We start from the raw sequence: 25681 nt of genomic DNA on the forward strand, positions 1-25681 counted from the left end.
ACGTCTGCTCCTGGCAGCACCAATCTACTTCAAGAAGAAGATGGGCATCGAAGAGGATCCTTATGGAGTTTGATAGCCATTTGGGCAAGAAACGGTTCTTGCCTGAATTGTTGCATAAACTGGACAAAGAGAACCCGCAGAGAGAGGACTGCTGAACTTGCCTAAAGGTGAGACAGTCTTTTGGGGTTCATGACTCATGAAAGAGTCTGCAAGACATTCTGCAGGACACAGCAGATAGTGACTGAACTGTCTTTGAAATTACCTGCTTCATGGAAATGTCTGCTGGATACTATGGGCCTGAAGGCTGAAGATGGATGCCCCAACGGTACAGAGGAACTTTGGGTGACTGTACAGGCAGAGAGATGTCTCTGTCATTTCTAGAGCTTTGGATTTCTTGTTTACTTAGGTAATATTATATTCTTCTGGAGTCTTTGATAAACTTGAAGAATGGTTAGTTATAGTTATAGTTTTCCTTAGTTATGATAAAGATTATTGTAACTTTTACTTGATAACTGTTTTGTTATATGTAATTTTGCTATGTTAAAGTTAAAGTCTTTTTTTTTTTTGTTTAAACCGAAAAAGGGGAAATGATGGAGGAAGGTCATTGGCTAATAAAGGAACTGCCTTGGCCCATTTTATTGGTTGAAAGATAGGTGGGAGGAGTAGGCAGAACAGGACGCTGGGAGGAAGAGGAAGTGAGCTCAGTCTCGATAGCTCTCCTCTCGGGAGCAGACGCCTGAGAGAGACGCCATGCCCCGCTCCCGGGATGAAGCTCCGACCCAGGATGGACATAGGCTAGAATCTTCCTGGTAAGCACACCTTGGGGTGCCATACAGATGATTAGAAATGGGCTAAATTAATATGTGAGAATTAGCCTAGAAGAGAATGGGCCAAGCAGTGTTTAAATGAAAAAAAAAACAACAACAAAACAACAACAACAACAAAAAAAAGTGTGAATGCCCACTACGTGTCTGACCCAGGTTAGCAACAGGGGGAAAAGAAAGGATGCCAGTCTAGAAGCCTCAAGCTCTACGTCTGGTGGAACCTTCTCTTGTCTGACAAAAATCTGACTAGCACCCAGCTCTGAGACAAGCAGCATTTCTGTGCTCATTCTCATGTCCTGACAAGAACTCCTAGCACCGACAATTATGCTAGAAGCAGTCGAGAGAAAAGCAACTCACCAGACACCTTTTCAACTGCTGAGGAACATGCTAGCAAGGATCTACTTAGCACAGTATCAGGATGGGGCAGGGAAAGTACCAGGGGCCTTTGGAGCAGCTGCTAAAGAGATTCCAAACCATTGGGCAAGCAGGTCTATGTTCCAAAAGGCATGGATAAGGGAGATATCCCTTTTATCAACAAAGTGGAGAACAGAGATTATACTGTTCACATGAGCCCTCTAGGTTCAGGTCTGGGAATAGCAGGGCCTCCTCTTGTGACTAGACCTGAGGATGAGCTCAGTGGGAAGTAGAGTGGATTCTTGGAAGGCCCTTGCTGGTCAGCAGAGAGCAATCTGCCTAGTAGGGGCCAGGCTTCCTACACTGGGGGCAATGCATGCTCTAAGACAGGATGGCTGAGTGGCCTGGCTGTGGGTGTACAGCAGACCTAGACAGCAAGAAGTCACAGACACAACAGTCACACATAGGTAACCATCCTGGGACGCAAGATGCCTACTGTGCCTCTGGAGAAGTTATTGGAGGGGTGAGCCCAGTCTGGAGGACAACGGTGTACCGAAACTTTCTGCAATGCTGCCACTCATGGAGTGGAAGGCTAAGACTGCGATGTCCCTTATCCCAAAGCTGGCTGAGAAGAAGCAGGCCTGAGCACATACCCAGCTCTCTTACCTACCACACATGCCTGGCCCCTGGCCAGGTCTGTGCTCAATGAGAAGGCAGTCCCTGGCTCATTGTGGCCCAATATATCATAATCAGACTTACTGAGGATCCAAACATTCACAGATTTCTTCTTCAGTAAGAGGATTTGTTTTGTGCTCACAAAGCCAAGGCACTTTCTGCTCACTAGCCATAATCCCCAGTGGTCTGGAGCTATATACCATGGGTAGAGCAACCAGGTGGCTTCACACAGCACCATACATGAAAGGACTGGCTTGCCTCAGTTTTCCCCAGGATTAACAGTTCCCATCCAAAAACCCTTAACACAAAACAAAACAAGACAGGTTCTCACTGTGTAACACTGGCTGACCTAGAACACACTATGCAGACCAGGCTGGCCTTGACCTCAGAGATCTGCCCACCTCTGCCTTTCAAGTGCTGGTCTTAAAGGCAAACACGGCTATACCTGGCTCAAAGCTAGGAATATTAAGAACTTCTATTTAAAACTTATCAGGGTAGGCAGTATGCTGGAAGGACAGCTCAGCGGTTAGAGCACTGATTATTCTTTCAAGTCTGATTCCCAGCACCCATATGGTGACCTATAACTCCATTTCCAGGGGATCTGGCCCCCTCTTCTTGACCCCATGGACACCAGGCACACATGTGGTATACACACATATAGGTAAAAAGAACCACTAACATACAAAAATGATTAAAAAAAAAAAAAGGAGTGCTGGTACATGCTTTTAATCCTAGCACTCAAGAAGCAGAGACAGGTGGACTTCTGTGAGTTCGAGGCCAGCCTGGTCTACAGAGGGAGTCCTAGAACTACATATAGAAACCCTGTCTCAAAACAAACAAACAAAATAACAACAACAAAAAACAAAACTAAACTAAACAAAACAAAAAACCAAAAAATTTAGCAAGGTTTAAGGTGCAGCTTAAGACACCCAAAGCCTCAACTGTCTGGCCAGGACTGGCTGGCTCACTAGAGCTGAGGACAGCCAGGCTGGCTCACTAGAGTTGAGAACACAGTTGCAATGAGACATCTGCACTGCACCTGAGGACAGTTGGGTATCACAAAGACATGGAGAGGGAAGGCACCAAAGCAGCAGTGACAGGCAGGAAGAGACCTGATGAGGTGGTGAGAGAGCACATGCTTCTCTGTCAGGCTCTACAGCTCCACCTTTGTCTTTGTCTTTGTCGGTGGCTCCATAGTTATTCCTGTGTGCTAGGGACACACAGACCATGGCACTTAGAGGGCCCGTTTGTCTTTTCTCTGAGAAGCCACTCAGGTCATTTGCTTCTGGATTTCTCCCAGTCTGAATCTATCTGGAGCTGCTATGAACAAGGAGGTCCTGCCTAGCCCCACGGGGCACTAGTGGAGTCTAAATCACTCCTGACCTCACTCTTCACAGGACCTTGATCCTAGAGCACTACTCTGATGTATCTGGTCGCTGAACAGTCAAAAATGTCCCAATCTGTTCTCAGTCACCTCCCACTGAGGTCTACAGGTACTTAAGGGTTTGTTAACCATAGTCATGTGATATGAGGACCTTTGTCCATTTCCTGAGGCCCTTGCTGTCACCTGCAGAAACAGAGACTCCCCAGTAATTGAAAGCAGTCTCCTACCTGGATAATGTCCATGAGTTTTTGCAGCCCAGCCGTGTTGGTGAACACACCAGGACCTGTGGAGCATGGGAGAGTTGGCACCCACACAAGCAGAAGAGACTGAGTCCCACATTAAAAGGAGCCAGCACAGATTCACTACCTCACGTCTGCTGAAGTAACCAGACTCCCCATAATCAAGATCAACGACAGGATGCTAAGGAAGGCAGATGACCTGTTCTTCCTGGTGTCAAGGAGCAGTCATACGGGGAATCTCCCCAAAGGAGTACAGGCTTCCAAATAACTGCGAGGTCCAATGGTGTGTGTGTGGGGGGGGGGGGGGGGGAGGCTGCTGTCCCCTAGCGCATAGCAGACACTGCCGCATGCGGTACTGCAGACCTCACCCCACTCCGCAGAACAGCCCATAACAACACTGCCCTAGCATGGAGAGATGGCTCAGAGGTTAAGAGCACTGGCTGCTCTTCCAGAGGACCTGGGTTCAATTACCAGCACCCACATGGCAGCTCACAACTGTCGGTAAATTCAGTTCCAGGAGATCTGACACCTTCACACAAAGCACATAAAATAAAATAAATCATTTAAAAAAAAAACAAAACACTATCCTTTGGAAACTGGATCTCCCAAAGTAGGCGGAAATTGGGGGAGAAGTCAGAGAGGACCACATCTCACTTAATCCACTAAGATCTCTGATATTCCTTCGTAAAAGGTGACTAACTAGGACATACTATAGTAAGAAACCAAACATAGGGAGCTGGAGAGATGGCTCAGGGGTTAAGAACACTGACTGTTCTTCCAGAGGTCCTAAGTTCGATTCCCAGAAACCACGTGGTGGCTCACAATCATCTATAATGAATTTCGGAACTCTCTCTCTTTTTTTTTTTATAGCCATATAAGAATTTATTAACAAGGAGAGAAAGAAAGGGAAAGAGAGAGAGGAAGAGAGAGAGAGAGAGAGAGAGAGAGGAGAAAGAGAAGAAGGGAGAGAGAGGAGGAGAGAGGCAGAGCCCCGTGTGTACACTCGGAGAGAACGGAACTCTCTTTTGACATGCAAGCAGAACATAAATAAATCTAAAAGAGAAAGAAAGAAAGAAAGAAAGGAAGGAAGGAAGGAGGAAGGAGAGAGGAAGGAAGGAAGGAAGGAAGGAAAAGAAAGAAAGAAAGAAAGAAAGAACGCACAAATGGGAAAGCTGCCAAAGAGCATAAGGTTGGCCAAATGTCACTGCCGCCTCCGCGTCTCCATCAGAAAAAGACTCTGGCCAATCCTGTAATCTTAGAACTCTAGAGACAAAGGCAAGAGGATCAAGTTCAAAGCCGAGATATATAGCAAGAACTTCTCCCAGAAATCCAAGGGCTAGGGATGGAGCATTGCCTACCATGAATGAGATCCTGGGCTCACTCTCCAGAACTACCCAACAATAAATAAACAAGCACGCAGGGTGAGTTGGTTGGGAGCTTCACTGACTGGATTCTTGTTCATAAGGAGGGCATGACAGCGACCTGTTGACACTGGGAGCCAAGTGCTACTCTCCAACCTGTGCTGACTGCTGGACATGGAACAATAACCCCTGATGGAGGAAGGTCATTGGCTAATAAAGAAACTGCCTTGGCCCATTTTATTGGTTAGAACATAGGTGGGTGGAGTAAACAGAACAGAATGCTGGGAGGAAGAGGAAGTGAGCTCAGACTCGACAGCTCTGCTCTCTGGAGCAGAGGCCATGCTCCCCTCTCCCGGGCACACGCGATGAAGCTCCGACCCAGAATGGATGTAGGCTAGAATCTTCCCGATAAGCGCACCTTGGGATGCTACACACATTATTAGAAATGGGCTAGTCCAGGTGCGAGAGTTAGCCAAGAAGAGGCTAGATATAATGGGCCAAGCATTATTTAAATGAATACAGTTTGTATGTTGTTATTTCAGGTAAAGCTAGCCAGTGGCGGGAGCTGGGTGGCAGAATGCAACCCGCAGCTCCCTACTACAAACCCCCACCCTGTTCTTCTACAAGAAAACCACTAGCCTGACATACTCCTCCATATAGGCAACCCAAGACTCACGTCCTGCCAGGTGCTGGATTATCTGGTCCAGTGATTCCAAAATGCAGCCTTTGGTTTGAAATGTTATTTGGGCTTCAGCAAACAGCTCAAAGATGTAGCTGCCAAAGAGAAGAACAGAAGCTTGAGACTGAGGAGGCAAGGCTGTGGTTTCTGTGAACCTACAAGGTGGGTGGCCTTCAAATTTCTTGCACTCATCAATAATTGCTGAGTACTTCAACAAGACCAGCATTGGGGATAAGATGCTCTCCTTTCAGTAATCTCCTGGTAGGCAGAGGACAGTGAGTTACTGTCATGAGAATCATGACCTACTAAGTAAAACACCAGGCACCTGGGTGAGAGACCACAATCGGGGGTGGCCTGAGTGCAGGTCCTTAGAGGCAATAACTCTGGGTAGTAACTCTAAGAACCTTGGGAAGAGATGCCACAGAATAGGGGAGGCTATGGCAGGGTCTTCAGGTGCAGGTAGAGAAGGCCAAGAAGGCACACTAGAACCTAGGTCAGGTTGGTGTATCTGGCTTATCTGGAAGTAAGTGGGAGTACCCAGGTTAGTGCTCAGGGAGACGGTAGGAAGCTCCAGACCCCAGAAAATGCTTTAACATCCATTACCCAGACCAGGTCCTAGCACAGCTACTGGCTGTGTGCTCATAAAAGCAACCCCTCAGCCCCAGCTAGAGTCTCTCCAGGATACCTACAATTGTTCAGGAAAAACAACCCAAGAGCCCTACACAGGCCTCAGTAATAGCACAGACAGTCCCAAAGAAAAAGTCTAGTTCTAACTGGCACTTAATGTATCAACAAGGGGCCAGAGAGAGTTGGAGGGAAAAGCTGGAGGAGACACTGTGCAGTAGTGTGTGTTGTTACTCCCAATGTTTTCAATGACTACATAAAAAGCTGGCAACTGAGCCGGGCAGTGATGGCACACGTCTTTAAACCCTGCACTCGGGAGGCAGAGGCAGGCAGATCTCTGTGAGTTTGAGGCCAGCCTGGTCTACAAGCAAGTTCCAGGACAGGCCCCAAAGCTACAAAGAAACTCTGTCTGGAAAAATCAAAAAAGGAAAGAAAGGAAAGGAAAGGAAAGGAAAGGAAAGGGAGAGAGAGAGAGAGAGAGAGAGAGAGAGGGCTCAGTGGTTAAGAGTGCTTGCTCCTTTTCCAGAGGACCTGAGTTTGGTTTCTAAAACCCATATAGGGTAGTTCACAACTATAACTCTAGATCCAAGACATCCAACACCCTCTTCTAAATTTCACAGCCACCAGCACACGAGGCACACATTTACACAGACACACACACACACACCCCCACACACATACAGAAAGAAAAATAAAACCTTTTTAAAAACCTGGTAACTCTTCTTAAGCCTTGAAACTTGAAACCAGACCCCACTGCTGGGTGAAGTACTCAGACAGAACCTCATGAGGACACTACCTCCAACCCTAAACAGGACTTGGGGTAATGAGGTCAGCATCTGTCCCTCACCTTCCAGGTTTGGTGACTCCTTTGTCATCCCCAGGCAGCTGGACAGCATCAATAGCCCCCTCCAAGCGAAGCAGGATCACTGTGGATCAAGGGCACGTCAGGGGCATGCCTCCCGTCCAGCCGAAGGGGAAGGAGGAGAAACACTTACTCTTCAGCTTTGCGATGTCTTCCAGCTCCATGTTGAACCCTGGGTGAGAAAGTAGGTATACAATTCCTCAGGGTTCTAGCTTCAAGAACCAGAGTTCCCAGTGTGGTAGAAAGGGTAGGTGGATGAGAGGTTAGGTGGGATCCACATTTGAATTGGACACAACAGTATGAGCCCACGTTCACATTTAGAAATACACATAAATACATCCATGTACAGAGGTTCTTCATACTCTGCTCCCGAAAGTCTTAAAAATAATTAATGGGCAGTAATCATCAGCATGTGCTCACATGCGCTCAGACAGAACATATGAGGACATATGAGGATAGAGAAGAGAATGAAACATCGGAAGGAAAGCCAGGGCTTGCTGGAGGCTAGCATGTGTCAGGTCTGGGCAGGAAGCAGTAGAGTATCACAAGCACAGTGGCTAGGCCAGGTTAGCAGGACACAGAATACCTTCAAGAGGATTGCAGTGGGATACTGAGTCAACCACAGATGAGTAATGATTAATATTGGTTAATATTGTCAACCTGATAAACTCGAGAATAAGCTAGGACAAAAATCTCTGGTCATGTCTGTTCATAAAAGAAGTTTCTAGGAAGAGCCATTCCACTGGCTAAAGTTCTAGACTAAATAAAAAGTAAAAGGTGACAAAAGAAAGAAAGAAAGAAAGAAAGAAAGGAAAGGAAGGAAGAGAGAGCAAAACGCAGGGTGTGGTGGTGTGGTGCACATCTAGGAGGCAGAGACAATAGGATTTCTGTGAGTTCCAGGCCAGGTTGGTCTACGTAGAGATCCAGTACAGCCAGGGCTACACAGAGAAACCCTGTCTCAAGAAAGAAAGTGAGGTTCAATAGCATCTCTCTCGCTCTCTTCCCTCTCATTCCCTCCCTTCTCCCCTCACTTTTGACTCCCGACTACAAACTCACCAGCTGCTCAAGCCCTCGTCACTACAAAGCCCCAGTTATGATGGGCTATACTCTGAGAATATGAACCAAGATAATTCTTTCTTCCTAAGTTGCTTTGGTTAGGTATTTTGTTACGACAAGGAGAAAACTAATCAGTGTTCAGACATGCTATTTAAACACTGTTCCCCTCTGAAGACAGCAATCACTAATTTAGAATCAACTCAAGCTTTCAGAACTGAAATGGGCAGTGTGTGTTCATCTTTTCCACTATGAACAGTGCCACCACAGAGCTGACAAATCTTTACATTATTGCTGCTATAAAATTAAAGGGCTGAATGAGACATCACCACCTTGAAATAACTGATAATTTACTGAATCTAGGCATCAAATAGTCACAACATTACCAAAGAAAAGGAAGGAGAAGGTAGCCATGAGCCATTAAAGATGAATTATAAGCCGGGTGGTGGTGACACACGCCTTTAATCCCAGCACTTGGTAAGCAGAGCAGGCAGATCCTGTGAATTCAAGGCCAGCCTGGTCTACAAGAGCTAGTTTCAGGACAGCTACGGGTATTACACAGAGGAACCTTGTCTTGAAAAAAAGACAACCAAAAAAAAAAAAAAGACAAACAACAAAAAAGATGAATTAGAAGTTGGGTAAGAGACCACTCAGAGAAGCAGAGCTATGGCTTGATGGCCAACCTCCTTCTTGATTGGAGGCAGTTCCCTGGGTGTTCAGTTCATCATGTATCTTATAAGTGATCTATTTTCTTTTGTGTGTGCTGTATGCATATATGCCTGTGTGCATATCGGTGTCTATCAGCACTTGTGCACATAGTGCCCAAAGGACGGTAACAGTTGTCTTCCTCAATTGCTCATCAGCTTAATTTCCTTAAAAGAAGGTCTCTCATTGAACCTGAAACTCAGTGTTTTGGCTAGGCTGGCAAGCCAGTGAGCTACCAGATTTCACCTGTCTCTGTATCTGTAACACTGTGGTTATAAACTAAAGCAGCCAAAGATGACTTTTTTTTTGTTGATTTCCTGTACCTATGCTTTGCTTTAAAATTAAAAGCAGAGCTGGGTATGGTGATGTATGCCTTTTAATCCCAGTAGGCAGGAGAGGCAGATCTCTGAGGCAAACCTGGTCTACATAGCGAGTTCCAAGACAGCCAGGATTATGCTGAGAGACCCTGTCTCAAAAAGCAACAAACAAAACAAAACAAAAAATTAGCTAGGAAAAGATTAAAGACTTCAGGAAACACTGGAAGTATGGCTGGAGACAGCTCAGTTGTCAGAATGCTTACCTGGTACGCACAAAGTGCTGGGTTTGATCTCAGCACCAAATAAACCAGGAATGGAGGCCTAAGTTTAAAATCTCAGCACCTGGGAGGTAAAGGCAAGGGCACCCGAAGCTAAAGCCCATCCTTTCTTTCCTACATAAGCTTGAGGCCAGTCTGAGGGACACGAAACTCTTGTCTCAAAGAAAAGAAAATGAAAAGGACTGAAAGCATCCAAAGAGGCAGTCCTCCCTGGTCTACGAAGATGCTACACAGCATTTTCCTACAACTGAAAGAGGAGCGAAGAGGGAAGTTCATAAGACTCAGGAAGTACACAGAACTTCAAAGTCTCAGAAAGCTGAAATGGACAAGAGTCACAAACTCCCTCCTCAAGGTTACACTGGCAGCCACAACTGCTAGGGAGAAGAGGCTTTTGCCCCTTGAGTACCCTTTACTCATGTGGCCCACTGTCATTCTTGTCTGATTTTGAGACAGGGTCTCTCTATCTAGTTCGACTGTCCTGGAACTCACTAAATTAGATTGGGTAGAAGTATTTCTTTGGTCTGTTATTGGAGCCTTATCTGGGATCAACAGATAGGAAGTCACACAACAGGAACCCTGAACCAAGTCTCTCAGCAAACTCATGTCACAGAGAGCTATCTAGACTGCACTGATGCAGAAGATACTTCTAAGATGATATGCCTCCAATAGGCCCAGGCTCCACTAAGATATGTCTCCAATAGGCCCAGGCTCCACTAAGATAGGTCTCCAATAGGCCCAGGCTCCACTAAGATATGTCTCCAATAGGCCCAGGCTCCACTAAGATAGGTCTCCAATAGGCCCAGGCTCCACTAAGATAGGTCTCCAATAGGCCCAGGCTCCACTAAGATAGGTCTCCAATAGGCCCAGGCTCCACTCCTAAGATTGGCCTCCAATAGGCCCAAGCGTCACTTTTCAATTTTTGGTCATAATCTTACCTGAGCTGGGGGTGTCTGCACTGAACTCCAGCTGGAGTTCACTCTGCTGAGCCACCCGGGCTTGCTCTTCCAAAACCTGGTTGATAGCCTCCAGTCCTGAAGCCAGATCACGGGGCGTCAGGTCAAAGGAAGCCGACTCTTCACATATCTTCTCCTGAGGGCCAAAGTAAACCCATGTTATGGCAGAGGGGGGCAGAATGGGAACTCCAGGAAGCAGAAAGACAACGGCCAAATCCCCAGAGCCTCGGCTCCTGGTCTCTAAAGTAAAGCCAAAGCTGGTCCAAAGATGATTCACTGCCCTCACCAATATTTTAAAAGATTATTTCACTTGAGTTACCAAAATTTTTTTAATTGGAGTATTTATCAGCAAAAGCAGTATTTTGGGCTTCAAAAGTCAGAAGATACCACATATCAGCCAAGAATTCCCATAGTAACAGTTGCCTGGAGCCAAGTAGGAAGTAAGGTCATGCTTGGGGACCTGGCTCTCCGGCAGTCTCCTCCCAGGCTTCATAGCAACTAAGGATGAGAAAGTTCATTCCACACAACCCCGAGGAAGCAGTGACAACAGAGACTGGGGTAACATGCTGATGAAAAGGACAGGGGACCCAGGAGGGCCTCCAGGAACCACTCACTCTTGTTGCTATTGGCACCAAAGATGAGCAGCTGTTGCTACAGAAGTTTCCTAAGGGTCAAGCCAAGTAGCCTAAAGAGCAGAGGTATGTAGGGAAGACAACAGAGTATGGTAAAGCGATAGTGGGGCCAGGAGAGCCCTACCAACTGGCCAAAAGGGCAGAAGCCCAGTAAGAGGTTCACATAAGGACCCTGCACCTAAGGGCACACAAAAAGCCCAACTGGCCAGTCTCTGGCCCGGGTGAGGCCACTGATAGATCACAGGGGAGCAGCAGCACCTGGGTCCAGAAGACATCTGGCAAGCTGGGAGAGACAGGAAATGCTTCGTATAGAAGTCAAGGGGACTCACCACATTGTGGGCTTCATCAAAGATCACGACCGTCCCCTTCAGGTCAATGTTGTGTGCCTTACGACTCTACAAAGAAGGGAAGATACCACAGGCTGGAGCTGAGTCAGGGCAGCTAAGAGTACAGCCCTATATACATAGGAAAAGAGGTAACCTGAGGCATGAGGTGGGCACCAATCATTATAAACAGGACACACACACACACAAAATGGAAGAAAGAACAAAGGTTCTCCCTCGTACTCCACTATGAAGATTGGCACTCACTCCAAGCTGTCTATGGAAAACAGATTTATAATACCTGCTGCGGAATCCTGTGCTATGAAGATGTGTTGCTCTGACTGGTGTAATAAAAAGCTGAATGGACAATAGCTAGGCAGGAGAGATAGGCGGGACTTCCAGGCAGAGAGAGAGGAAGTTAGGGGACAGAATTTAGGTGTATGGAAGACACCAAAGGGACATCAGACATACAGGACAGAGGAAAGGTAGTTAGAAAGAAGCCTAAGCTAGGGCCAAGCTTTCATAATTTGTAAGTCTCTGTGTTGTTATTTGTGGGCTGGTAGTCCCAATAAGAAAGTACTATTACAAGTACCTACCCAAACCTAACCAAAGTTGGATACTTGTGGCCATATGTATGTGGTACAGTACTGTTGATGGATGGGTATTCCAACAAGATGGCTAGGCAGGAAAAAAATCACCTTTAAGCCTGATGACCTGATTCCTATCCCTAGAACCTATAAGACAGCAGAGGAAGAGAACTGGACCTACAAGTTAAGTGTATAGTTATATTTTTGTTTTGTTTTGTAACATTAGGCACCAAACCAGGCTCAACTGCTCTACCACTAAGCTTGGGCTGGCCTTGCTCTCATGATATTTCTGCCTCAGTCTCCAGAGTGCTGAGATTACAGGAATTCATTACCATGCCAGCACCACAGCTATGTTTTTTTTGGAAAGACTTATTTTTATTAGCCAAGCAGTGGCGGTGCATACCTTTAATCCCAGGACTTGGGAGGCAGAAGCAGGTGGATCTCTGTGGGAAAAAAAGATTTTATTGTATGTGTCTGGGTGTTTTGCCAGTATGTACATCTGTGAACTACATGCATGCAGTGAGGCCAGGAGGGCATCAGATCCCCTGGAACTCTAGTAAGAGAGTTGTGAGATACCCTGGGTTCAGGGAAATCAAACCCAGGTTCTCCAGAAGAGAAGCCAGTGCTCTTAACCATTGAGACAGCTTCCAGTACCACAGCTAGGTTTTGACAGATGTGGGTTTTGTATAAACACTGCACTGCTGACATTGTCTACTATAGGGATATTCCTGGACCTGCTTCCCACTTCTGGTGTTTGTAAGTAAGCTCCAGCACTGACAAACTGTGTTGACAGAGCTACTGCATGGTCCACACGTCCACCAGCCACAGCCGGGACTTCCAGTTGCCCTACACTTCATACAGGGTTTCTCCTGTGTAACAGTCCTAGCTGTCCTGGAACAAGCTCTTACAGACTGGCCTTGAACTCACAAAAATCCACCTGCCTCTGCTCAATGACAATTAATGCTAAAAAAAAAAATTTAACTAACAGTAAAAGTACCAAAGATGGCTCAGAAGGTAAGGCATATAACAGCCAAGCCTTGAGTTCAATCTCTGAGACCACATTGTAGAAGGAGAGAACCAGCTCTAGCAAGTTGTCCTCTTACCTCCACGTGTGCACTATATACTACATGTACATATGTACACGTACATACACTCACACACAAATACTTCACAACTTTCTTTTAAATTTAACTAATACTACTGAAAGGAAAAGCTGATGGTAGAGTTTATACTAACCTCTCAAGAGTGTGATATACACACCTTTAACTCTAGCAATCAGGAGACAGAGGCAGACAAATTTCTGTGAATTCCAGGTTAGCCAGGACTACAAAATGAGACCCTGTTTCAAAATAATAAAACCTTAATTTTCCTAATTCTTTCAAAGAGTCTAAGCTTGAAATTTTGATGAAGTCTAACTTTTTAATTTTTCTTTATGACTAATACTATGAAAATGAGTATGAAATAAAGAGTCGCCAGCCTCAAGCCAGGCACAGAGTCACACACCTATAACCCCACACTCAACAGGACCATGACTTCAAGCTAGACTAGGATATAGAGATGATGTTCCAAAAATTTTTAAAAAATTACCAAACCAAATAAATAAACAAAATCTTAACGTACTCTGTAGCTGCATAGACTCCCCTACTCCTTCAAGAACTTTCAGTCTTCGCCTTTGCATTTAGACTTGCACAGTGAGAAGGAGTAAGACTCATTTTTTCCAAATGAATAATCCACCTATTCCAACACCATATTTTGAAGATCAGATAAAAACCCCACTGAACTCCTTTGGTGAGTATGTCAGAAACCTATGGTAACCACTACTTCACTGAGCTGTGCACACGTACCCGCCATTCTGGATTTTGCAATGATTGCTAACCTAGTTCTTCAAAACTGCCAAGCTGAGGCCAGCAAGATGGCAGGTTCCACATCCACTGGAGCTTCTTTCTGTCTACTCTGGTTACCTCCAACAGCATCTTCTGCTATCTATTCCCCCGACTCTAGACATGAGATGCACTGTAGGTTCTTGAGAATATTTACCACAGGGATTCAAAACAAAAGATGCCCACCAAGTTATTACTGACAGTAAAGGTTACTGAACACATGGAGCATACCTTCAGCTATGAGAGCCAAGAAGACTAAGGGAGTGCTTGCCTAACATGCATGAAGCCTTGGGTTTTATATCCAACATTACATAAAACAGACCTAGTAGAACATGCCTACAATTGCAAACTTCAGGAGGGTACAAGTAGAAGAATCAAAAGTGCAAAGCCACCCTCAGCTATATAGCAGGTTAGAAGTCAACCTTAGATATATTTGTCCACATGTTAGGGGGGAAAAAAATCCTTGAGAACCAGCAAGAAGGTTCAGTGGGTAGAGGCACTTGTCAAGTCTGAAGACCTCAGTTCAGTCTCAAATGGTAGAAGGGAGAACTAACTCCTCCAAATTATCTTCTGATATCCACGTACACAATGCACATGTATTTGCACACACACACACTTTATATATATATATTTTTTTCACTGTTGGACATAATTGAAAAATTCTAGCTATATTAAATGAAATGAGTAGTGCACAAAAAGATGCCAGACAAACAAACAGAACATTAGAGAGGGCAAAAATGCTCAAGTTTCTGTTATCTGAACTTCCTATGATCTGATCTGAAAGTGACTGAGACGAACTGTCAAAACCAAGGAGGCAAACATTGGCTCTTCCCATTCTAGTTAGCCTGTCTATGCCCAGGTAGCTAAGAATGATGAACCCCTAGCTCTGGTAATTCATAGCTGACTCTGGACAGTGAAGGAAAAGAAGCCTCCTCTCCACAGTTGCTATCTGAGGACTAACAACAAAAGTTCAGGCAGCCCCTCTAAAGCCTAGGGACAACCCTGGACAAAGACAACACGACCTCCTCACCTTAGCATCCAACAAGTAATTGTATGGCATAAAGATGATGTCAGCTTGCTGCTTCATGTTTCGAGAAAGGTAGTATGGGCACACTCTGGATGTAAAAGGAGACAGAAGACCCTGTAAGTCCCTTCACAGGATATGCAAAAAGTGAACTATTACATGAGCACTCTGCCCTCTGATGAAGGAAGAGACTCTCATTCTGTACCCAGAGCCTCAAAGAAATTGGTACCTAGGAAAAAGGGCAGCCCATGTGATTTTTGTCAATATGTAAAGGTATCACCTGTCTTAAAATTTAATGGGTGTTGAGCTTGGTGGTACACATCTTTATTCTCAGCATTTATGAGGCAGAAGTAAGGGGATCTGATCAGGTCAGATTGACCTTAAAAATGAGCTCTGGATCATAGTACTGAGTCACATACTGAGAACATTTCAAAACAAACAAATCCCCAAACCCAAAACTCGATGGGGTCAGGGAAATGTCTCAGCAAGTAAACCACTTGCCATATAAACCTGATAACCTCAGTTCAATTCTTAGAATCCATATACAGTTGGAAAAAGAGAACCAACTCCACAAACTGTCCTCTGACACCCACACAACCACACCAACCACACACACATACACACCACACACACACACACAAAAAAAATAATGGTTGTTATTAGAATGAGTTATTAGAATGTTTGCCTGATATATACAGCCCTGGGTTCAATTCCATCTACCAAATAAACCCAACCTGATGGCAAAAAATTGAAAGCCTGAAGCTCAGTTCAAGGTCATCAGGCTGTGAAATGGCTCAGGGAGTAATGTGCTTGCCATGTAAGCATCAAGAACACAGTCTAGATCCCCAAAATCCATATAAAGCCAGAAACTATAATCTTAGAAAAATGGGAGACAGAGACAGGATAATTCTTCTAAGTTCTTGGGCCAGTTAGTCTGGCATATTCAGTGATAAACAGGAGATTCTATCTTAAGGTAGAAAGCAAGAACCAGCCGGATGGCAGTGGCGTATGTCTTTAATCCCAGCACTCCGGATACAGACACAGGAGAATCTCTGTGAGTTTAAGGCCAGCCTGGTCTACAAGAGCTAGTTCCAGGACAGGCAACAGAAGGTACACAGAGAAACCTTGTCTGGGGGGAGGGGGAGCAAGAACCAACACCCAAGAGTGTACACCTACACACACTATACACACGTGCAGGGTGTGTATAAAACAGGGTGGGGGTGGATTCATGATCATCTTGGTCACACAGTGAACTCTAAGTCAGCTTGGATTTATTTATTTTTCTGCCTAAATAAAAAACAAGAACAAAAACAAAAAACCCCTCCATAAAAACAAAATCTAGCCCCACTCCTGGGCACAGGCCATAGAAATAAAAGAAATATAGGAAATAAAATACAAGGAAGGAAGGAAGGAAGGAAGGAAGAAAGAAAGCTTTTTCCTTAGTATAGCAAAGTCTCAAGTCTCAATCTTTCTTTTTTGCAGTATGGGATTGGAACCCCAGGGCCTCACAAGCAAAGACTACACACAGCCTTGGGTGTTGAAGTTCACACCACTTCAATCTACAAAACTACAAGTCATAGATGTATAGTCAGGCTTGGCAGTGCACACCTATAATCCCAACACATGAGAGGTAAAGGCAAGAGGATCAGAAGCTGAGGGTCATTCTCAGTTACAGAGCAAACCTTTTAAGTCAGTATGGATTGAGACTGTCTCAAACAAAACCCCACAGATTTACTATCTGCAGAAGAAAGGGAGTTAAGCTTCATATACCATAAGGAAAGCCATTCATGGTAAGTCAGAGAGCATTTAGAGAATACGCACAAACAACACTGGGCTTGTACAAGCAGATACTGTTCACAATGGTCCTCCTGGAGTGGGCTCAAGGACAGGGAACAGGAGCTGATTTCATATTTTTCACCTTACATTCCTCAGAACTGCTTAAATTTTTTTTCACATTATTAGTTTCATAAACAGAAAAGAAAACACTATGTCTTCCCATATGAGAGTCATCAAGGAAGGATAAAACAGCCTTGGGCTCACAGGGAGAGGTCTCACTTGTGTTTGCTTCCATTCTTGACAAGGTCCTCAATGTCCAGGATAGGGGTTACCAACTCTTGCTCCAGGCTTTTCTCTGCAGGTAAGATATAGAGTCAGCTCATGCTCAGGATCGATCTGAGTGTCCAAAGACCCCAAGAGACACCCAGGGCACAAGAACACCTACTAAGCAGGCAATACAGCATTCTGTAACTTTTGAACTTACCAGATTCTTTCTGGTACATCTCCCCAGGAGAGACCATAACCTGAAGTAATCTCAAAAGAGCCCTGCTCTGTATTTGGGAGACAGGTAGCAGTCTAAAGTACCAATATCTCCACAAGGTCCCAAGCAGCCGGTCTACCCTTGGACATCACAAAACAGGACAGGAAAGACCATAAGCCTCCCTGAGGCAGAGTATGGCAGAGCAGTCCACAGGCTCACAGCTTTTCTTTCTTTCTTTTTTTTTTTTAATATTATTTATTATGTGTACAATGTTCTGTTTATTTATGCCTGCAGGCCAGAAGAGGGCACCAGACCTCATTACAGATGGTTGAGGCTCACAACTTTTCATCATCGTTTGCAGAGCATAAAAGATAGGCTGGGGCCGGGCGTTGGTGGCGCACACCTTTAATCCCAGCACTCGGGAGGCAGAGGCAGGCGGATCTCTGTGAGTTCGAGGCCAGCCTGGTCTACAAGAGCTAGTTCCAGGACAGGCTCAAAAGCTACAAGGAAACCCTGTCTCGAAAAATCCAAAAAAAAAAAAAAAAAAAAGATAGGCTGGGCATGGTGATGCACGCCTTTATCCAGCACTCAGGAGGCAGAGGCAGGCGGATCTCTGTGAGTTCAAGGCAGCCTTGTCTACAGAGTAAGTTCCAGGACAGCTAGGGTTGTTACACAGAGAAACCCTGTCTCTAAAAACCAATAATAATAACAATAACAATAATGAGTAAATAAACAATGAATGAATGAAACAGTACTGCTTGCCCTAGCTTTCTACCAATCAGTGGACCTGAGACTGGCACCAAAAAAGCTGACACCTTGAATGCCATAAGCAGGGCACTCAGGTAGAGCCTACCCAGTTCAACTTGTAGTCCATTCCGTTTCTTACAACAGCAGCTTAGGAATAGGAACCATCTGTGCGGGCTACAAGGCACAAGGCAGAAAGGTCCTTAAGTAGCCAGGCAGGAAGTATAGACAAGGCAACCAGACTAAGAGAATTCTGGGAAGAGGAAAGGCATAGAGATGCAGTCACCAGCCAGACACAGAGGAAGCAAGATGAGAATGCCTCACTGAGAAAAGGTACCAAGCCATGCAGTTAAACACAGACAAGAATTATGGGTTAATTTAAGTTGTAAGAGCTAGTTAATAATAAGCCTGGGCTAATAGGCCAAACAGTTTATAATTAAGATAAGCCTCTGTGTGTTTCTTTGGGACTGAACGGCTGCAGGAGTGAGTAGGACAGAAATTTTTGACTACACCTGGTCCTTACATGAAAGTAAGACAAGTAAATAGTAAGCAGCATCTCTCCACAGCTTCTGCTTCCAGCCTCCAGGTCCCTACCTTGAATTTCCTACCCTGCTTCCCTAGATGATGTACCACAAACTATAAGATAAAATAAACCCTAAGAAACCTTCCTCTAGAAGCCTCCATGGGGCTGCTTCCTATTCCAAAGATAGGCAACACTGGCCAGCTAATGAGCCTGCAAGAACAGACAAGCAAGTTCACAGGTAAGCAGCCATCCAAAAGGCCAAGCAGTGAGACAACCAAAGATAAGTGCAAAAGGAGCTGGTTTGTAGGGCATAAAACTAAGCCAAGAAGCCTAAGACACAGAGAGGTCAGAGCTGTTAAGCCAGGTGGAATGGCTTCTTTCTCTCAAAAGGAACAGAGCTCTGAGGAAGGGGTTCAGGACCATTGCTGTGGTCAAAACTCCCTCACCCCTTGAGACCTGTAAAGGGAAAGGACAATGTAGATCCGAGTTATGATAGATGTAGATCAGAACATGAAGCTTATAGGCATCAAAATACTGACCTACACAGTGTGGAAAACTGACCAGGATGTTCCCACAGGAACTATACAAGAACACTTATATCCACCTCCTTTGCCAGGAGTGTGACTGGAGGAAGCCAGGATGGAGCAGAGAGACAGAGAGAATGAATGAATCAGACAAGCACAGGTCAAGGGATAGGTGAGGCAGAACCAGAAAGGAGGGCTGTAAGCAGAGAGATGGACAAGGTGAGAAGACAGAACACCTTCCAGGGCTAGAGATGTGGTTCAGTTGGTAGAACTCTTCCCTATACACAACAAAACTGTGGATTAATCCCCAGCACTGCATAAGCCAGGGATGCTGGCACATGCCTATCATCCTAGTACTTGGACGGTAGAAACTGGAAGACCAAAAGAGGGGGTAGGTGGGGTTGGATAGATGGCTGGCAGTTAAGAGAACTAGCTGCTATCCAGAGGTTCCAGGTTTGATTTCCAGTACCTACATGGTAGCTCACAACTGTCAATAACTCAAATTCAGGGGATCCAATGCCCTCTTCTTGCCTTTGCAGACACCAGGCACTCAAGTGATACACAGAAACACAAAAAAGCAAAACATCATATACAGAAAGGAAGGAAGGAAGGAAGGAAGGAAGGAAGGAAGGAAGGAAAAAAGAAATGGAAGGAAGGCAGGCAGGCAGGAAGCCAGGAAGGAAGGCAGGCAGGCAGGCAGGCAGGAAGGCAGGAAGGCAGGAAGGCAGGCAGGCAGGCAGGCAGGCAGGCAGGAAGCCAGGCAGGCAGGCAGGCAGGCAGCCAGGCAGGCAGGCAGGCAGGCAGGCAGGCAGGCAGGCAGCCAGGAAGGCAGGCAGGCAGCCAGGCAGGCAGGCAGGCAGGCAGGCAGGCAGGCAGGCAGGCAGGCAGGAAAGCAGGCAGGCAGCCAGCCAGGCAGGCAGCCAGGAAGGCAGGCAGGCAGGCAGGCAGGCAGGCAGGAAGGCAGGCAGGAAGGCAGGAAGGCAGGCAGGAAGGCAGGCAGGAAGGCAGGAAGGCAGGAAGGCAGGAAGGCAGGCAGGCAGGCAGGAAGGCAGGCAGGCAGGCAGGCAGGCAGGCAGCCAGGAAGGCAGGCAGCCAGGAAGGCAGGCAGGCAGGAAGGCAGGCAGGCAGACCTCCCAGACAACCCAACACCCATGGAAGAACTTACATAGTCAGCAGTCTCCCACCAGGAGACAGGAGAGTGGCCACAGGCCAGAGGACTATCTGTAAGCAGGCCACTGCAGAAATGCTTGGTGTTGTCTGTACATACCGTCCTGTTTCCCACAGATCCCTTTAGGAAGCTAACAAGGACAGGGAATGACAACTCTGATCATGGAGAATTTCAAAATGGTTATTAGGTCCATACTCACAGTATCCAGAAACAGAGACCCGAGGGCTGCCACAGTTACACACCCATATCCCAGGCCTGGACAACTACACATTGAGACAACTAAGAGTCTTCAGTGACATCAGACCAAAAAACAAAGCAGGCAAGAAGGACCACAGCTGAGGAGCTCACCACAGAGCCATGTCATATCTTATCTCTTATCCGAGAGGCTCAACAAAGATTCTGGGTGATAGGAGACCCTCTCCCCTGAGCTCAGGCTTCAGGCTTGACAGAAGAAGCAAAGACCTCAATCCTAGTGCCCTGGGCACTCAATAAGCATCAAAGAAGACAGTAGCCCTCAGATCATCAAAGCCTTAAGACTGCTCCAGAGCCCACCTACTTTATATGGGAATCTCAGCCTCCATATCAGGGCAAGAAATAAAAGGAAGTCTAGTCCTATAGAGATTGAAGCCCCCAGTTACGCAGAGGTATGACTGACCCCCCAGATTACAGAAAACAATGAGGGACACAGTAAGAAGCTTGTCTTGTCACAAGCCAGCAAATGAAAGAGAGGGAGGAGAGAAACTTCGGGGAAGATAGCTATGCTTAACTCTTGGCACCAAGTCATGACACCTGGGAGACACTGTCAACTGAGCAACTTATAGGAGACTCCGTGTTCTAGTTCTCTGGGAGACTGGTCAAAGGCGTTTCTGTCAGGTATAGCCCAGGCTCCCAGACGGAAAGCAGGTACTCAATATGAACCCTGTTTGAACAGGTCACCGGATGGTGTGAGCCATTCCTGAGTGCTGGATCCTGAACTGAACCCTGTTTGAACAGGTCACCGGATGGTGCGAGCCATTCCTGAGTGCTGGATCCTGAACTGCATGAGCTTTTCTCCATATAACACCAATGCAGGCAACCCTCACATCCGAAAGACAGTACCTAGGTACATAGCCACTCTCTGTCCCACAGGGTAAAGCAGATAGGTTATGGTGCTACTGAACTCACCCAAACTCTGACAACAGTAGGAAAGAACAGCTTACAGGAGGTGATCTTACCGTCCACATTGTTGTAGAAATGACAGGAGCGACTTGCTACCTTCTTGCGGCATAAATGGATCTGTAAGAGGGAAGACAGAGCTCACCTAGAATGGCTAAGGAATGGTCCATCTCTGGCCCTCACCACCAGTTTCCCTTTGTCATTCTTCCCTGTGTTCTCTAAGCCCTGACGCAGCCCAGCAGGGAGCACAACAGCCAGGGTTAGCATCTGTAGGAGCATAATTCTGGATTCTAAGATCCAGGCGCCACCCAATCAGTAGAATCATGGAAACTGAGTGCCCCAAAGCTCACCTGCATGTGGTTACTCTCCTGCTTCTTCACTTCAGGGTGAATACACAGCTGCTCCCGGGAGCCCAGCACACACACTTTGGGCCTGACAAGAAGAAGAAGAGAAGAGTCCATGAAGAGCCTCAGAACATGCAGATTACAACATGGCCCGGCAGCATGAGATATCTCGAGACAAATGGGAGCACACAGAAAATAGAAAAGGAAACAAAAAGGCTAGAATGTGGGAAGGCAAGGAAAACCGGACAGAGCAACCTAAGGTACAAGTTCTTCCACACGAGAGCCATAGCTAGATACCAAGACTCAGATGAAGTTTGGCAAAAGGCATTCTTCTTCCATCATGGGCAAAGCTGCCTTGTGGGACTCTACCCACAGGCAACATGACAGCCCTACAAAAAACCCAGGGTTCAAAAGCAAGGACAGTCATAAGTTCAAAGTTCAAAGCTGCTTTTCCACAAGTAATGTATGTCAAAACCAGCCAGTCTCTATCTACCCAGCTGGCTGTGGATCGGCTCCAAACCAAGATCACTATCCAGATAATCTCTGAGGTGTGAACATGCTGACATACCGGTAGGAAGTGTTCCGAAGCTCACTGATGACCTGGGTTAGCTGTGAGTGAGTTCTGGAAGCATAGATGATCTTTGGGATGTCTGTGTAGCAAGCTGCACAAGCATAAGGAAAGGGGGTAGCTGTGAGGAAACATCTTCATGTGTGTTTACACACGCAGCACTGAGCTCAGTCCTGCAGACATCCACAAACCTGACGCTAAACAGTGTGGGTTGCTATGGTACCCTAATTCCAGGAAAACAGCTCTGACCCCAGGTGTACACCCAGAATGGTAAGTAACATGGATGACACAAAATTCTCCTCTATTAAATTCTGCTCCAGAGATAGTGGAAGCATAGGTGGATTGGCCCTGTCCCAGGTTCCCCTTCCCTATAATCCACATAGGAGAACAGGAATGATGGGGGTGGGGATGAGGAGATAAGGGTCACCTATCGAGTCTCCACCAGCGCCAGCAGCATTCCAGGACGACAAAGACCGACTGGCAAAGAGTTCACCTTGAACTCTCTCAGCAATCTTTTGGGCAGAAACAGCGTCGCGGAGATGTTCCCGCCAGGCCAGTGTGGTGCAGAGGAGGCAGAGTGTCTTCCCCGTGCCTGTGGGGCTCTCTAGGATGCCATTCACTCTCTAAATGGAGTCAGCGACAATGAGAGGAAAAACAGGGTGTGGAGAAACGGGAAAGTAAGATGCTCTTAGATGCCCAGCCCACGCCTAGAGGACATAATTAGCTCTTGACATTTTCCACTTCTGCCCTAAAAGCCATAGGTTAAGCCTGCCCTCAGTAGGCAGGTATGGTGGTACACAGAGAGGGCAGAGGCAAGTGGATTTCTGTGAGTTTGAGGCCCGGCTGGTCTACATAGTAAGCTCCAGAACACCCAGGGCTATGTAAAGAGACCTTGTCTCAGAAAACAAACAAATATATAAAAAAAAGACTGCCCTCATTAGCGAAATAAATTCAGAGTATTACCCAAAACCTGACAGTATATTTCAGCCTAAAATAGTTAGATGACTAATTAGGTGTCAGGTCTCAAAATAGGAAGCTGTTCTGCAGTTCTGGGCCCAGGCATTCACCCTACCTAAACAGAATTTGATGGCCTACATTCCAGATATCAGATGGGAGCTGAGCAAGACATCTGAGGAAAACGGTGATTAGAACACAAGAGGGCACCTTAAAAACTCAGTGAAAGTTATCTGCCCCACACACTTCTAATAGTTAAAGATTTTTTTTCATGTCTCAAACAAAAAAGTCAACCATGGTGATACAAGCCTTTAATCCCGACACTCCAAAGGCAGAGACAGACAGATCTCTGTGAGCTGGAGGCCAGCCTGGCTTATCCAGGTCAGCTATGGTGAAACAGATCCTGCCTCAAAAAATAAAATTAAATTTAAAAATTTTAAAAAAAAAAAAGAAAAATCAAAGATTTTTTTTTTCAGAGAGAGAACTGGGTATTCCAGCTCCTCTGCAGAGAAACACTCCTCCAGATCCCAAATGGTAGTCACTCCTAGCCACCGAACTCAACACAAACACCATCTACTCAGAAAGGGCACCAAGACATTCTCAGAGCTATCACTATCTGGAATTATCTCTTTCATTCACTTGTTATAGTCTCCATTAACCTAACCAGAAGTTCTAGTGACCAAAAAATGCAGACAGAGCCTGTCTGGAATGGATGTGGGTGGGAATGTAGTGGGGTCTGCTGGAGGTGCACCCGTATCCAGAGCCTGTCTGGAATGGATGTGGGTGGGGGTGTAGTGGGGTCTGCTGGAGGTGCATCCATATCCAGAGCCTGTCTGGAATGGATGTGGGTGGGGGTGTAGTGGGGTCTGCTGGAGGTGCACCCGCATCATCCCCTCCCTAGAAGAAAAGTCGGGCTCTGTAGCTTTACCTTTTGGAGGCATTCTAGCACTCTGGTCATGTACTCCTGTTGACATTGGTAGGGCTGGAAAGGGAAGTCCACCATCACACCATTCAGGACTACCTTGGGCATATCAGGCTATATTCAACAGGACTCAGTGGTGGGCCTATCAGACAAACCCCTCTGAACATCTCAGGGTTTCAGTCACTCCAGGCAAGCGCTGACAACATGTGGCACCAGTTTTCTCTCTGCAGAAATTCTCTACAACAAAGACAAGGAAAAAAGGCTTTGTAGCCACGGGCCACTACACCAATCATTTTAGGTAGCTATTGCTGTGGAGGTCAGAAGGCCTGTTATTTCCTATCAAAAGGAGCTTGGCGGCCGGGCGATGGTGGCGCACGCCTTTAATCCCAGCACTCGGGAGGCAGAGGCAGGCGGATCTCTGTGAGTTCGATACCAGCCTGGTCTACAGAGCTAGTTCCAGGACAGGCTACAAAGCCACAGAGAAACCCTGTCTCGAAAAAACCAAAAAAAGGGGCTGGAGAGATGGCTCAGCGGTTAAGAGCACTGGCTGCTCTTCCAGAGGTCCTGAGTTCAATTCCCAGCAACCACATGGTGGTTCACAACCATCTGTACTGAGATCTGGCACCCTCCTCTGGCGTGTGGGCATACATGGAAGCAGAATGTTGTATATATAATAAATAAATAAATCTTTAAAAAAAAAAAAGGAGCTTGGAGCTGGTCATGGTGGCACACGCTTTTAATCCCAGCACTTGGAAGGCAGAGGCAGAGAACACTTTAATTTCAACACTCCAAAGGCAGAGACAGACAGATCTCTGTGAGTTTGAAACCAACCCTGTCTACACAGTGAGTTCCAGGACAACTAGGGTTATGTAGATACGCTGTCTCAAAAAAGAAAAAAAAAAAAGAAAAAAGAAAGAAAAGAAAAAGGCATTTGGGAGCGGTAAAGATATCAACTGAATGATCTCCTGACTCACAAAATTCGGCCCTACTTTGAAAAAAAAAAGCTACTTCTCAAAACAACAGGCACCTGAACAAGACCAAGCACAATCCACAATCTATGTGCTCTACCCGAAACTCTTCACAAGAAGCCTGCGACTAAGATCCTGGCAGCATCCCTCGTGGCCTGGGCCGGCACACTGAGGCGTTCCTGCCTCTGTAGCTCTTAAGGTTGGGGTCATGCGCCACTCAGCCCAGGTGGACACCCAAGTGCAGATGAAGTCGCGAGCCAGGCCAAGTGTGGAGGCGCGTGCCTCTGATCCCAGCACTCGAAAGGGTTCCAAGATAGTCAAGGCTATGTGGAGATAGATACCTTGTCTCAAGCGGGACAGGGGATGTACCGAAACAGAATCATGGTATGTAAAGCTGTGCAACCCTTAGCAATCACTCAACTTCTCCAGACCTCCGAGTCCACTCTCAGATGGGACTGACTGGCAGGAGAGCGTAAATCCTCCGCCTTACAGGCAAGCAAGGCGCCTCTTGCTAGATTCTACTGGGAGCAAGAGCCTCCCCCCACCCCCCAACCGCCCCAGAGTGCACCGCGGCCGCTCCAGAACCGGCAAGAGCCTAGTTTATAACCTCCGTCCAGGGACCACGCAGATAAAACTGCCAGTGGCAGGACCTAAGTGACTCCCAGCTCACCTGTCTCGGTGGGGGTGCCTTCCGGAATTCGGGTCTCGAGGGATCAAACAGCTGTGAGGACGCCTACTCCCGTGTCTTCCGCAGTAGGTTGATTAGAACTTCGCGGGCTGATCCAAGCACTGCGGCTAAT

At 46.4% G+C, this 25681-nt stretch overlaps 1 protein-coding gene across 6 annotated transcripts in view; it reads right to left on the reverse strand.

Moving 5' to 3' along the window:
* The window catches only part of Rtel1 (regulator of telomere elongation helicase 1), a 40022-nt gene extending 14341 nt beyond the window's left edge, over nt 1-25681 (reverse strand). For 3 of the 6 annotated variants that reach the window (XM_041641816.1, XM_041641814.1, XM_041641813.1), the window contains exons 1-14: nt 25552-25681; nt 23920-24150; nt 22465-22660; nt 22038-22131; nt 21476-21557; nt 21185-21245; nt 16810-16885; nt 14761-14845; nt 11270-11335; nt 10291-10444; nt 7136-7174; nt 6988-7066; nt 5514-5611; nt 3465-3520 (exon numbers count right to left, since the gene is read on the reverse strand). In XM_041641816.1, coding sequence (XP_041497750.1) covers nt 3465-3520; nt 5514-5611; nt 6988-7066; nt 7136-7174; nt 10291-10444; nt 11270-11335; nt 14761-14845; nt 16810-16885; nt 21185-21245; nt 21476-21557; nt 22038-22131; nt 22465-22660; nt 23920-24021 — 1188 coding nt within the window. In that variant the 5' untranslated portion in view covers nt 24022-24150; nt 25552-25681. Of the gene's footprint in view, nt 1-3464; nt 3521-5513; nt 5612-6987; nt 7067-7135; nt 7175-10290; nt 10445-11269; nt 11336-14760; nt 14846-16809; nt 16886-19967; nt 20102-21184; nt 21246-21475; nt 21558-22037; nt 22132-22464; nt 22661-23919; nt 24151-25551 lie in introns of those variants that run through there. The other 3 variants (XM_041641817.1, XM_041641818.1, XM_041641819.1) reach the window with 3 other exon arrangements.

This window comes from Microtus oregoni, unplaced genomic scaffold, assembly GCF_018167655.1.
Source record: "Microtus oregoni isolate MIOR12 unplaced genomic scaffold, Mior012 000071F_ref0000514, whole genome shotgun sequence".
In the NCBI taxonomy this organism is placed as follows: Eukaryota; Metazoa; Chordata; class Mammalia; order Rodentia; family Cricetidae; genus Microtus; species Microtus oregoni.